This window comes from Equus przewalskii, chromosome 19, assembly GCF_037783145.1.
Source record: "Equus przewalskii isolate Varuska chromosome 19, EquPr2, whole genome shotgun sequence".
NCBI lineage: Eukaryota > Metazoa > Chordata > Mammalia > Perissodactyla > Equidae > Equus > Equus przewalskii.
Genome location: NC_091849.1, coordinates 44,840,786 through 44,855,460, shown reverse-complemented (window position 1 = coordinate 44,855,460; position 14,675 = coordinate 44,840,786). Strand labels below are relative to the sequence as shown.

Genomic DNA, 14,675 nt, shown 5'->3' with positions numbered 1-14,675 from the left:
TTGCATCTGCTTCCCTCTGGCTGTGCCTGTCAACACAGCTCGTCACTGAGAAGGATCCCCAGGGAGCATCAGGGATAGGGCTGCGCCTGTACATTAAATCAGGAAGAGAAGCGAAGCTCTGGGCTAATGATTTCCTCCGTTAGAGACTGGACCTCAGAATTGGAGCTCCTTAGACTCTCTCATTCTTTGCCGCACCGTGGATTTTTGAGGACTATACTGAGCAAGGGTACGAGATGAGGGACAGAGAGCAGGATGGCTGCCACATTTGGTAATGCGATAGCAACAGCTCTCACTGATCGATGTCCTAGTGTGGGCCAGGCACTGTAGGAGAAACTGTACCTGCATAATCTGAGTTAATCCTCACAATGGCCTTATGAGGGTTAGGGATCCTTCGTCCTATAGTCAGAGGAGAAAACGGAAGCTCAGTGGAACTGAGGAATTGGCCCAAGGTCTCACTTAGTAACTGCCAGGATCAGGGACATTTCCAGGATTTGTGGGGTCTGAAGCCAATACAACAAATACAAATAAGGAATTTTAAAAACCAAGTTCAAGGCCTTGGAAGGGGCCCGTTTCATTAAGGGGACTTGAAGCTTAAATCTCAGTGGCATTGCAGTACATCCACCCTGAGCAAAGTCAAACTTTAAACAGAGTTAGCTCCAGGCCATGTGGCCCCTTCTCTGCTCCCTTGTCTCCTCTTCTCTCGACTACGCTTATTACCAACTCTGACCTTCACATTCTTTTTTTCCTTTCTTTCTTTTTTTTTTTAAGATTGGCACTTGAGCTAACAATTGTTGCCAATCCTCTTTTTTTCCCCCTGCTTTTTCTCCCCAAATCCCCTCAGCACACAGCCGTATATTTCAGTTGTGGGTCCTTCTAGCTGTGGCATGTGGGACGCCCCCTCAGCATGGCCTAATGAGTGGTGCCATGTCCGCTCCCAGGATCCGAACCAGCGAAACCCTGGGCCGCCAAAGTGGAGCACACGAACTTAACCACTTGGCCGCAGGGCGCCCCCCTACCCCGACCTTCACATTCTTGATCAAAAATACACAGACAGAGTGATGAAACGGACACAGGGAGGACATCCTCAGAACATGCTGACTTGGTCGTCACATGGTGTGACACAGTTACGACATAAGGCAACAACTGTGCCTATTGACAAACTTTACCCTTCATCTCAAGACGTCACTAGAGAGATAGTTGACACTTATCCAGAACTGTCCTCCCAAGGAGCTTCCCTTGCTGGTCTTGGCCTCTTTTACCAAATTTCGTGATAGTTCCCAGACTGGGTAACGGGCACAGACTAGTGCAGCGGCCTGCCCAGCTCTCCAACGGGCGTGTGGAATTAGAACTCGCAGCGTCTTGTTTCCCGTCATATGTCTCTTTCTCTTGGTTGGTGTCAGCTGGTCAGATCTCAACGGGCACTCGTCTTTGATTTCTCCTTTCTCCATTAGAATCACGATTTTGTTGTAATCTCCGTAACTGAAGGGGTAGAGGCATTTGAGGAAGCAAACAAGCTCCATATAAATCACAAGGGCCTTGGTGGGAGTAGGAGCCTAATAAGTATTGTTTCGTACCCACCCTCTACTGTTGCCCTTGAATAGGCTTGCAGTCCCGTCCCGGTCTAGACAATTACTAGGGGAATACAAGCATTTTTCCCAGGCCCTGCTCCGTCTATTCTCCCAAACTGAAAACACAAAGCAGATGATGAAGTCCAAGTTCAAATGCCACACCAGGGAGAAGGAAGTATTGAGAAACTACGTCCAACTTCCAGGCTGTTTCCAAACATTCCAGTAAACGTTCAATTGATTTATCTTGGGCTGGTGTTGTTTCATTGTCTCAAACAAAAGGCCCTCTATGAAAAGACAAATGCGGCGATGTGAGGGGCGGTTAACAGGAGGCACATTGGGGAAAATCTGAACAAGAGTACAGTCCTCTGGTTTCTTTTTCCAGGGGCAGAATCCCCCTTTTTCTGCTGGAATTAACACCAGGACTGATTCCCTTTATCTCAGTGTCATGCCCCAAACCAGAGTCTGGGAAAAACAGCCATTGGGGATGGGGCTGATGACACAGGTGCAGTGGCTAATGACCCGGCCAGCATCTCTTCCACCTCTGTCCTCTGGGCTCAGGAGATGGTTTTTGTGTTAGTGCTCTGTGACTAGAATGGACTGTGAGATTGGAGGTGGAATGACTCTAAGTGACAGTGACTTCAAAGTGGTGGTTCTTTGAGCATTTTGTTCTGCTCTTGTGTCTCAGTGAATTATTGGATAGATCCTTCTTGGGGCAAGACTGGAAAAGTCTTCTGCCACATTATCTTCCCCTGGATCTTTATTCTTGGAGCTGTATCCATGAAGGTTTCCATGGGGCTGAGATTGCACCTTTCTGGGGGACCCCACCACCTGATGCACTGGCCCTTCCATTCGAGAGAGCTCTGATTTTTGGCATAAACTTCCCTAGGTTAAACTCAAGGATGCTTCTCTGATACCCATTGGTTCTCTAAGGGCAATGCCAAACATGGCCGCTCACTTTCCTGTGTCATGTCCTCCTGGAAGTCTTGTCCCCACTGCTTCTTAGATTGGGTTAGTTAATGCTTCCACAGAATCTGGTGCCTATCTCTGTCCTAGGACTTCTATGCAGTTCGTGTTTACTTATTTAATAGCCCTTTTTTTTCTACAAAATTATTATATGGGTTAATTGTGGGATATTGGCAAAATATAGATAAGCAAGAAAGAAAATAAAAGAGGACTGCTATTATTGCATCTGCTGGAGCTAAGCACTATATAAGCTTTGATATATATCTTAATGGTTGCATTGCTGTAGTTATATTTTTTTCAAAAAAAGATTAGCTAGTGTTCATTGTTTGGTTAAGGTCTGCTTTTTAAGGCCATTTAAACTCTTCTACTGCACTGTGTTCATGGCTGCCAGGTCTCCTGATGTGTGTGGGGAGCTGGCGGTGTGATGAGAGGCACAGGGTTTGGGATAAGCTACTTTACTCTGAAGACCCTGTGGCTGTATCCGGTGGCAAGAAGGTTAACTAGAGGTATTTCTTTTGCTCTTCCATGCCAGCCCTTGAGAGAGGCCTGACCAAGGCGCTGAAGAAACTTGATGACTACCTGAACACCCCTCTGCCAGAGGAGATCGATGCCAACACTCGCGGGGATGATGACAAGGGCTCCCGGCGCAAGTTCCTGGATGGGGACGAGCTGACTCTGGCTGACTGCAATCTGTTGCCCAAGCTCCACGTGGTCAAGGTAAGAGACCTCCACCACAGGTGCTGCTCGCCAGACCATCTTAGGCCCTGGTCACCTGTGTGGACGAGTCAAGGACAGTGCCACCTGCTGGTCAATAGCCGTGGCTCTGAAGTCACATGACTAGTGTCCCAGTCAGCCCCCACTGTGTGCTGGCTGTATAGCCTCTCTAAGGTTCAGTTTTCACCTGTAGAATAGCATATATTGCTTACTTTTAGGGTTGCTAGGAGAGTAATATGGCACGAGAGTTCCTGACATACTGTAAGGGCTCAATACGTAATAGTTGCTATTGTCATTATCATATGTAGTTGTAGATAGTCATAGCACTCTAAAGCCCTCTTCTTTGCCTTTTCCTCGTAGGTTCTCACTGGCTATACCCCATCATCTCTATTAAGTGTGCCCACATGTGCATGTTTGCTTTATGCCCAGACCCACCTTCTCATTCCTTCTAGCCACTCCCTAGGGTGGGCAGGCATCACTTTCCTCATCTATCAGTTGAAGAGCCGGAGGCTGTAAGCGGTGATGTCATTTTCTTGCTATCGTTGCACTTACTGACCATTGTCAACATGCAGCTTAATCCTTTCCTATATGAACCTTAGGATCTGAGAGCTGGAAAGAAGGGAATTCCCAGGTCATCAAAACAACCTCCCACCCCTAACTGGGCTGCTTTCTGTGTGTCTGTGACAGGCTTCTGTGCCACTGTGACTGCGTGTTTCTGGTAATGAAGAGCCCCCTGCCTGAAGAGCCAGCCCCACCATTTTGGACAGCTCTGATTATTAAAACATCCTTCCTTATGCCGAGCCCAAATGGGCCTCCATGCTACCCTGCTACCCTTTGTTCTCTGGAGGAACACAGAACACGGCTGCTCTCTTTCATCTCATTTGAAGACAGCAGTTGTGTCTCCCAAACTTCCCTAAACTAACACTTCTCACATCCTTTGCTGACCCTCACCAGCCTACAGGAAAATACAGCGGGGTTGTAGAGTTAGACTGCTCTCTACATTTACACATTTATATCTTCCGTCTCAGTTAGACAATAAGCTCTGCGAGGATAGGGGCTTCTCCAAGCATGATGGTGGGTACATGGTGGCCCTTTAATAAATACTCATTGATTGACCACTTGATCACCTAGCTTGTGTCTTTATAATACCCAGTTTTTTCCTCCCCTTCACTGAGAAGAATAAGATTCAACCATTTATCAGCTGAATATCTGTCTATCTTTTCCAGCTGAAGTTCTGGGCTAGAAATGCAGGCTTCCCTCCAATCAGAGCACACACCAGCTTGAGCTGAAATCTCAGCTGTGCGTGCACTGGGTCGCCCATGGGCCTCGGCCAGAGCTGGAAACTGGGAAGGAGTCATGCAAGCCAGTGCTGACGGGCTGGGCAAATACAACCTATCAATATGAAGACACTTTGGGTCTGGGGGAAGCCAATGGTCACTTGTAGATCCAGCTAAGCTATATCTCTTTGCAGTTATTAATTAGTGCATGCCGACTGCACACCTGAAACATCCTTTCTTCTCTTTTCCTGAGGAACAAGTGGCACCCTTTGAGACGATATGATTCTAGTCCAGTCACGCTGATGTAGTGTCAGAGTGATATAATGGAAAGACTTTCATTCTGGAAGTCAGGAAATCCACGATCTAGTCCTCTGTCTGCCACCAACTAGCAGCGTGAGCTGGGGCTGGTCATTCGCTCTTTTGGGAATTCACTTTTCTTTTGCCTAAAAGATGTGGACTATACACCCTCTCGCTTCTTTATCCTCTCTTCTTTCCCTGCTTCTTGCTTCTCTCTTACTCAAACATGTACTGATGACCCACTCAAAAATCGCTTGTTGAATAAGGAGAACCAAGAGATCTCCCAGGCCCTGTGCTCATCCTATGATTCCTCCAGTTCCTTCCAGTCCTAACCGACTAAGTTACGCACTGTCCTTGGATGAAATTCAGTGAGTTGGTCACTTGGAGAAGCTGAGGATCAGAGGGAGCATGGTCTGCGAGGGGATGAAGGCGGGGCCTCGCCTCCTGTCTCCTTGGATTTCTGCTGATCCAGCTTATCAGATCCCAGAGACCTGGCAAACCTCTGCAGAGCAGAAAGAGCCAAGGGGAAGCCAAGTCAGGCCTCCAGTTTGGCGTCTGACGCCAAAACTTAATCTGGGCTGTGGGAGCTAACTGTTTTCATATGAAAGAATAAATTCAGAACATGAGCATGGAAGTTCCTGCAAACGTCACAGCTCTGTGTACGCATCCTCGCTCGGTCTCTCTCTCTCTTCTGGCTTTCTTTCAGATTCATCTTCACCGTGGAAGCGGAGTTGCTCTGGCCCAGGCACTCATTGAGAGCCTGGTTTGAACTTTCATTGTCTGGCTCCCTTCTAGTTCTCATCTCCCCACATCAAGCCAACTGTGAGCAAACAACAGGCTCTGCCGCCCAGGCTCAGGGAGGCAGATCGGGCAGGGAGGGCTGTGGTGAGCTTTCTAGCTGCCACTGGGACCCTCGCCTAGTGCAGTGACCTGTTCAGCCCCTGAAGCAAACGGGAAGGGAGGTATAAATATAAACACAAACATGTATTCATAAATTGCATTTCTGTTGTTTTAAGGCTCATATTACATCCTTTAAAAACTTGAAAATAAATCCCAGCGTGGAGAGACTTGAGGCTGCTTTATCAGTTTGTAATCCACCGCTGCTGCCTGGATTTGCTCTGTAGCCAAGACGGCCTCTGCTCAAATGCTCTTGGGAAAACTCAGGGGACCCTCATGATACAGCAAACAGAGGAGACCCGGCAGGGTTTGTTGGCCCCAGCACTCGCTTGTGGCGAGTGCTCTGCTTAAGGACTCTTTCCATTCCCTTTGCTTCTTAGCCACATTGAAGGCAGACAGAACATTGTGGGGGTGGCTCCTTTGGTGACCACATCAAACCAGTTATTTTAATGGAGATAACTTAATATAAAGAAGTACTAAGTCCTGAAGAACTAGCAAGGCAGAATGCACCATGAGGTTCCACATTCAGGAGGCAGCTACTACCCCTCGGGCAAGGGAGGCAAAGGGAAGAGGTTGGAATCATCAAAACTTAGAAACACACATGAGGGGTCCCGCAGAGCTGAACTGTGGACTCCTGAGGTGGGGTGCTGCTCAGCTGGCACTGGGGACCATGTTCGCTGGGACCCAGCCTCTGCAGTGGGCTCACTGTTGCGTGCTGGCCTCTCTGAGCCAGGGTGATGACACTGGTTCTTTGAGTCTAGGCAAAACGACAAACTGGATTTAGTTGCTGCTGCTGGAACAAAGGGGACTCTGGCAGGAACAGGAAGTGGACAGGAAGGGGCACGTGCCTCCACCTTCCTCCAGCCCTGCAGGCTCTCTCTAGTGCCCCCTCTTAGCAGAGCCTAATAGGGAGTCGCTGGCAAAGCAGAGGTGTGGTTTGCCCAGTCCCAGTCCAAGCATCACAAAGTAACAAATACAAGGGTAGGTTTGGAGATAAGCAACTGGCACAGGAGGATGCTGAGTAGAGCTCTTCCTTTATCATTTACAGAGGGCTGAGTGGCAAAGTGGAAAGAACTGTGGGTTAGGAAACTGGGGCTGTAATAAATATTAATGATTACTCAGTAGATATTGGTTGAATTTATTATTTTCTGGTGTCACATTGTGTAAGCCACTACAACTCTGTGGCTTCAGTTTGCTCATTGCTAAGGATCTTCAATCTTTAAAATTAAGTGATTTTTTCTTAAAGCCACATAATTTTTAGGTATGCTTTTTTTTTTTTTTTTTTTTTTGGTGAGGAAGATTGGCCCTGAGCTAACGTCTGTTGCCAATTTTCCTCTCTTTTTTTTTTTTCTCTCCAAAGCCCCCAGCACATAGTTGTATATCCTAGTTACATGTCCTTCTAGGTCTTCTATGTGGGTCACCACAGCATGGCTTGATGACTGGTGTGTAGGTCTGCTCCCAGGATCCGAACCAGCGAACCCTGGGCCACCAAAGCAGAGTGTGCAAACTTAACCACTCGGCCACGGGGCCGGCCCCAAGAGATTTAATTACATTTGACACTAGATGCACTTTGTCTGGTGTTAAGATAACTGAAGATGGCAAAGATTAAATACAACTGTTTACTGGATCTCTACTTATTTAACCTCTCTTTGCCTTACTTTTCTCATCTGTAAAATGGCAATATAATTCACTCCTCCTTGTAGAATTATTGAGAAATTTAAGTAGCTTGCACAGTGCTTAAAGCAGTGCTGGAGCAGAGCCCAGAGTCGAGAAACGTTTGCTGTCGTCGTCACCCTTGTCAACAGCATGATTGGGCTGATGGAGGGGTGCGGCAGTGAAGAAGCTGCACTTCCTGTCCTGATGCTGCTCACAAGCTGAGGGAGAGGAGAGGAGACAGGAATAGTGACTGGGATTTGGGATCGCGTGGCTCTTAGTGTTGGGACAGGAGCTCAGGCTGATGGAGGAGAGCGAGGCGGAAATGCATCCTCCCTCCAGTGTGGTCGCATCCGTGAGATGGAGCTTCTCATACAATAGGTCGTGGTCGTCTGTCATTCAGCACCGCTTTCCAGGGAACCCTGCACATCACTGGCCCGAAAACGAAGCTGAAAGCCTAGGGAGGCTGATCTGAGGGCTCCCTGAGTAGGAGGATCCCAGGGCCCGTGATCTGGAGGCCTCTCTACACAGCAAGCAAGTCAGTGCTTTAGGAGAGAGGCTGCTTGTTGCTATCCCCACCCCGACCCCCGGGGGGTTAGAGGCAAGACCCGCTAATGTGCAGGGCCTAGCACGCGGGGAAAAGAAAGGGAGCCTGTGGGACAAAAGCACTCAGTTTCCCGACAGTGATGGCAGAGCGTTAAACCAGCAGCAGGGCCCTTCTGTGTGCGAGGCCCCGTGTGACCGCACAGCTCACACATCTGTGAAACCCTCCCTGGTAAAGAGACCTGATTAAAGAGCCTGCCCCACCCCTACCTGTGAAGGAATGCATGCAAATGGGTGAAAGGGGGGTCGCAATGAATTATAATAATAGGTCATATTTCTTGAGCACTTATTATGAGCCAGCCACGCCTCTAAGTATTTTATGTGTTTTAAATAATTTATTACTCCAAGGTAGGTCTTGTTATTACCTCCGTTTTAGACATAAAGAAATTGGGGCTCCAAGAGGTTAAGTAACTACTCCAAGGTCACACAGCTGTTAAGTAGCAGAGTCAGGACTGCAGACCCAGTCAGCTGGGATGGAAAGCCCATGCTTTCACCCACCACACTACTGTTTCTCTCAACACAAATGCCACTTCCCCTTAACACCCAAGTCCACAGCCCCCAAGTGTGGCAAACTACGGAGAGAAAGAAACCACTATTTGTTTACTCCCACTTCATACCCTGAAGCTGCACATCCACTCCAACATCTAACTTACTTTTTATGCTTTGTATTCCCTTCTCTAAATAAGGATGCTTACGTAAAACAAAGTGGATAAGGGAAAAAAGAAAAAAAATGGTCTGTAAGTCTGTCAGACATAACCACTGGTAAGATATTGGTAATGTACACTTCTAGTCAGCATACCTATTTCTCCAAATGCGTTACACGGAACTTTAAACTTCACGCTCTATCTTGAAGAGTTTTCCAGATCGCAGGCATTTCCTCTGCAGCATCATTTTTAATTGTTCTCCAGCATGTCCTTGTACTGATGTATGGAGAATGTGTTTATCCGTTCACGTGTTGTTGGACATTTGTGTCGTGTATCATTTTTTGCTATTCCGAATAGTCCTGTGATCAGATATGTGTAGTTAAATCTTTGTGTGCGTCCATGACTATTTCCTTAGGAAAAATCCCCCCAGAAGCAGAATCACCAGGTCAAATGGCAAATTATATTTGTTTAAGAAATATGAAATAAAAGAAGATACAAAGAAGGCAGCACTGCCCCCTTGCATTATAGTCATTTTGCTGATGGCCCCTTGAGATGCAGGGAGGGGTTCGCCCTCTGTGCCCACCCTGGGCGGCAACGCTAACACCTTCCCAATGATTGGTTTCATGCCTTCACACCATCTCCGTTCTGCCATCTCTGTTGCAGATTGTGGCCAAGAAATACCGGAACTATGACTTCCCGGCTGAGATGACAGGCCTGTGGCGGTACCTCAAGAATGCCTACGCCCGGGACGAGTTCACCAACACCTGTGCAGCGGACACAGAGATCGAGCTGGCCTACGCAGACGTCGCCAAGCGCCTCAGCCGATCCTGAGCTGGCCATCTTGCCATCACTGCTCCAGAAGGACTCAGCTTCTCCCAAAGGACTCCTCTTCCGCATTGCCTCGGGAAACGTTTTTTCATCAGGTCACATCTTGCTGGCATCATCAAAACTCCAGGCTGCTGTCTTTTATGACTGTCAGCGCCAACCCCACCTGCTCATGTGGGAATCTGCAAGCAGGAATGATAGAAATAGTCAAGCTCTCAGCCTTTGGGCCTGGTCTGGGTTCAGCGTATTTGGGGGCAGTGTTGAAGAATTCAGGTGTGGCATTGTCACTGTCCCCTTCTGCCAATATCAGACTATCTCCTCAGATGTGTTAGGAACATGCAAAGTGTCCTCTTCCTCCTCTTTGTCACTTGAAGGCCAAGGCCAAATGCCATCTTAGTTCTCATTAGACCGAGATTCACCGCTCTTAGGCATGACAGAGAGTGAATGGAGAAGACTGAGCAGGCTGCGGATTGGGCGTCTGGCAGGCACCCCTTCAGCCACTCACTAATTTCTGACACTCTTGTCACCTTGGGCACTGAAGGCCAGATGGGAAAAGCACTTCAGACACAGCCTCGGTTTGCGGCTGTGCTGTGAATGCTTCAAGGCCACGGCACCCCTGGCCCACGCTGACCTCTGCTTTCATGCTGTCCGGGCCTTGCCAGGAAAAGAAGTTGGCATGCACTTCAAACTGGGGTGACTGGGAAGGGAGGGTTGGGGAGCAGTGTCGATGCCAAAAGACCCACAGGGGTCCATCAGCCATGGGGTTTGCTTGCGTAGGGTAGTTGTTTCCTTGGAGATTGCACGCCTGGGTTTGACTGTGTTTATCCGCGAGTGCGTTTGGGTCTGCGAGAAAGCGGATGGGGGCGGTGGAGGAATGAGTGAAGATAAGTTCTTCACATGGCTCAGCGTTCCCTGGAAATCTTTTAGAGAGGTCTTCTCTCTCATGATCTAACTTGAGTCTTCAACTGATGATGCATCTAACTACTAGCCTTAGAGCAAAAATGCAAGAATTGGCCAAAAATGACTTTCCAGTCTCTTCAAGTTGTTTCTGGATCTGGGTCTGCCAGCTGGGTGCTCTCGGGCAGCCGCTCGTGAGTGCGAGATCCATTTAGGAGGTGGCATGATCATGGAACACCTTAGGAAGAAAGTCCATGGGCCTTTCTGACCGGGAAACCATGTGGTTTGAACTCAAAGAAAAATAGATGCCCACCTGGGTTCGTTTTCCTACCATCTGACTCAACTGCCAGATGAAAACAAGGAAACTTTTTTTAACTAATATTTCACTCCTTAGACGTTCTCCTTGAGTTTCACCTCCTTAAACGCTTACCCGACTTGAGCGGGGGGACCTCTGCAGAGGAAACTAAGAAAAATGAACTAATCATTGGCTCCCTCTCCCAGCGAACGCCCTTGAGAAAATCCACCCGCCACAGCCGCAGCCCCTCACCTTCAACATCCTTCCTCTGTGCTGCCCGCTGCTCCAGGGGGAGGCTCCCAAGTGCCCCAAAGCCCCAGGACTTGGCTCATAGCTCAGCGAGGGCAGGACAGCACTGTCCTTTCCATAGAAACATCAATAAATTCTAACCCCAGCCACCCCGAGACCTACCTGCGTCCAGGGATCTCTGAAGAAAAAAAGTGACCCATTGATCAGAGCAGAGGGGAGGAAGCAGGCGTCTCCTGTAGCCCATGGAGGAAGAGGACATTTCCCAGTAGGACACTTTATAAGCCAGCCGGAGAGCTTTGCAAATGCAGAAGGAGTTGATTCATTTCCACTTCTAAAAAAACCTTTCCACAACTCCCTGGAAACTTAGTCCCTGGAGATGTTTAAAAAGGAGAACTGGTGAGGAAACAGTCCTTTTTCTGTAGGGAAAAGCCCCAAGCTGGCCTCCTGGGAGATGAAAACTTGAATGATCCCAAAGGCCTTTTAATTAGTGCGAAATCCTCTTGTCCTCCCAGGAAATCCTGCCCCGGACCTAACGGCACAGGCTCGATGACCTAGGAGGCAGTTGACTTTCCTGAGACCCACAGGGACGCTGTTCTCAAAGCACTTCCGTGTTGCACAGCCCGAACGACAGAGAAAACAGAAGGACGCAGGGGAGAACGGCTTCCCCAGAGAAGTTATGGGACGCTAATGACTCGGATTTGATATTCAGAATTCAGCAGTTGGCAAGTCTTTACCAAGTATTTAAAACCAAACAAGCCAAACCAAATCAATATTGTTGTTTCTAGATATTCCTTCTGTGGTTGAGTTAGTTTTACATCACTAACAATATTCTGGCACTGGCGGAGGCAGTTATGTGATCAGTTGTAAGCATTTAAAGGAGGGCATGGAGCTACAGATAGAAGGCACTTCTGTGGACTTCATTCAGGAATATCTTTTTGTTTCAACAGTAGGTTATCATATAACGCAACGGACTATTGACTTAGAGCTTTAGTGTCTGATGGCCAGATTATCAGAGTACTTTTAAATAACAGTAATATAACCTTCTGATTATTTTTTTTAAAGGAGATTTTCTTCTAGGTCCTTCAGCCTCCCTTGGTTTTGGCCATAACCTTGTCATAAACAGAGCAACTCGTCTCCTGGCAACAGTGTGATGAGGTCCTTAGTTGTCCCCAGAACCCACTCAGGGAGCACTGAGGGTCTGTGGTTTGCACTCCATACCCCAGAGTTAGAAGACAGGGGGTAACTCTTGTCCCTGGTCTTGAGTGAATATTGACGCCTCAAAGAGCATTTCAGTGGCACTGAAAGGGGATTTATTTGGGTTGAGATCCTGTTTTCTTTTGGATTTATTTCTCTCCCTTGACTGTCATGTCACTATTTTTTATGGGGCAGTGTAGCGGGAGGGAGGCGGAGGCAGAGCAACGTCAGGATGACTGTGTTGAATTTACCCGTCTACGCGGTACTGCCTCCCTCTCAGCTCGGCCCACAGAGAAGGTGTGGGATAAGATTTTAACAACTACAGAAGATGAGCTGGAGAAGTAAAATCTTGGCTGTTCCAGAGCATATCCTTCTATTTTGTGCCTCATATCCTGACAGAGGGAGTCAAATGCCTGACAATTCAGAATCACAGGCATGAGGATGACTATCTTATTTTAAACAAAGGGGTATAGCTGCCTGGCACCAAACTAATGAGCTGAAAAGTGAAAAAACACACTCCATCAGTTTATTTGGCCACACAGTCTCAGGCTAGTTTCAGCTTCCCAGGAAATGCCGCTGTCCTCGGTCTTCACTTCTGCTGGTGGAGCCAGCGAGGATCTTGATCTTTTCATCAGAAAAAGGCTCTGTCAAGAGTGAGGTTTCGTGGGCTGCGTTTCCTAGCGTTTGTCAAATGAAACAACAGAAGCTCTTCACGGCACTGTGCCCACTGGCCACTCTACAGACAGACAATACCACGCACCTTAGAACTGTCCCAAAATGGATCACAGCCTGGAATAGACCCCGAAGATCTAGGAGTCCCAGGAATCAGCAAGACCTGGACAAACAGAATTAAAAGGGAGGTAGAGTCAGGAAGGTACAGGTCTCTCTAGTAAGAGTTTTCCATCATGAGAAACCTGTGAGAGCCTGTGTCTAAAATTAAACTGGACTAGTGACAGCAGACCTCCAGTGGGCACTCCATGACTTACCTCTCTTCCCACTAGCCAGGAGCCATTTCAATAGCGGAGTGAATCAAGATGCTGGTGTCTCCCTCCTTGGAAAGATGAAGCATTAGCTCATGGTTAAAGCTGAGTTCATGATTCGCAAGGGATCACTTCCTTATTTTTTTATATGACATTAAAAAGAATCTTAAGCATTAGAGAAAGAAGTGTGCATGTGAAGCATCCTGATTCCGATGTTAGGGAAACAGACAGGGGTCACATCATTGGCCTTGGGGCCCTGTGTGCACACAAGGCTCATTGTCTTTTGTCCAATGCTCTTTAGCATTCAAACCAAACAACAGGGCCCTCCTCCTGATTGCATATTCCTCTCCCTTTGTCAATATTCTTCTCCCAGCTTAGTTTCAGGATATTTTATTTCAGAATTAGGTATGATCCAAAGTGTGTAGAATTTTGTTTAATATTACTTAAAGAAGTAGATCCAATGCTCCCCTCGTCAACCAAAAATAAGATGAAATATTGCCTCATGTAGGGTTTGGCCTAATCTGTGTTTCTATAAAAGCAATCTGTTTTTTGGCATAACATAGTTTCAAGGATCCACTTATCTAAGGTATTCTATGTAGAGTTAGAGATTTCACAAGACTGACTATGCATTTATTTAAAAGATAAAATATCCAGCTGATGTTTGAATTTGTCTTTTACTGACTACCTGGTTGTTCCATTTTATAAGCTGGGAAGTGAACTAATTTAGCAAAAGATGCCTAGCTTTTACAAAAGAACAAACATTTCATTTTATAAAGACACTCCAAATGGTGATTACTTGATTTTCTCAAGACCTTTAACTGTGGTGATAAAATAACAGGACTTGCTTTCAAGCCTTAATAAATGTAAATTGTCTTTTAATGAAGAGAATGCTGAGTGTTTTCACATGAATCTGAACCAGTTATAAATTTGTTTCCCAGTCTTGATTGATATTGACTGATTCAAATAAAGTTGGTTTATTTTCAAATATTACAAAAGTGATCATCAGATTTCTTATTTGACGTGGGGATTTCCTATGCTGTTTTAAATGATGTGTGAAATAGCTCTTTTTTTTCCAAATAAAGGGTATGCTGTTCTCCCATCATAAAAGAAAATACGTTCATCCTTAAAAATTGAAAGCAAAGAAAAAGAAAAAGAGGAAGAAGAAGAGAAGGAAAAGCAAAAACCTTGTGACCCAGCCATCCAAAACTAATTTTTATGTTAGCAAGGCTAAATTCTATCATAGTGCATGAGCTAGGTAAAAAAATATGTCGATGCTCCTTCATGTTCTCATTTCAATTTCCTATCTATATGGCCATTCCTGAGGTAGGCCAACAGTGACATTCCAAGTGTGATTGAAGGAGTACCTTAAAATACTGGTCTACCTACACCCAGTGGTCTCTCTCGGCCCTTGCTCTATCAGCATTCCCTCGCTCAGCACCGCATAATTGACTCTGGATTAAGGTCCTCAGAGTCCTCAGTAAGTTTTACCTGAGGTCAACATAACACCTGACAAGGACCTCTGTGAGCATTCACATTGCTAAAAGGTGCAAAGGTCTTCACGCTTTCCTGTGTCCTCCATGCTCTATCAGAGCATCTTCTCGTTATCTTGGAAGGGATGA

General features: G+C 46.8%; 1 protein-coding gene across 2 annotated transcripts in view; it reads left to right on the top strand.

Moving 5' to 3' along the window:
- Positions 1–14,051, top strand: part of CLIC5 (chloride intracellular channel 5) — a 100,477-nt gene extending 86,426 nt beyond the window's left edge. For both annotated transcript variants that reach the window (XM_008542165.2, XM_008542173.2), the window contains exons 5-6: positions 3,064–3,248; positions 9,280–14,051. In XM_008542165.2, coding sequence (XP_008540387.1) covers positions 3,064–3,248; positions 9,280–9,447 — 353 coding nt within the window. In that variant the 3' untranslated portion in view covers positions 9,448–14,051. The remainder of the gene's footprint in view (positions 1–3,063; positions 3,249–9,279) is intronic.
- The last annotated feature ends 624 nt before the right edge of the window (positions 14,052–14,675 follow it).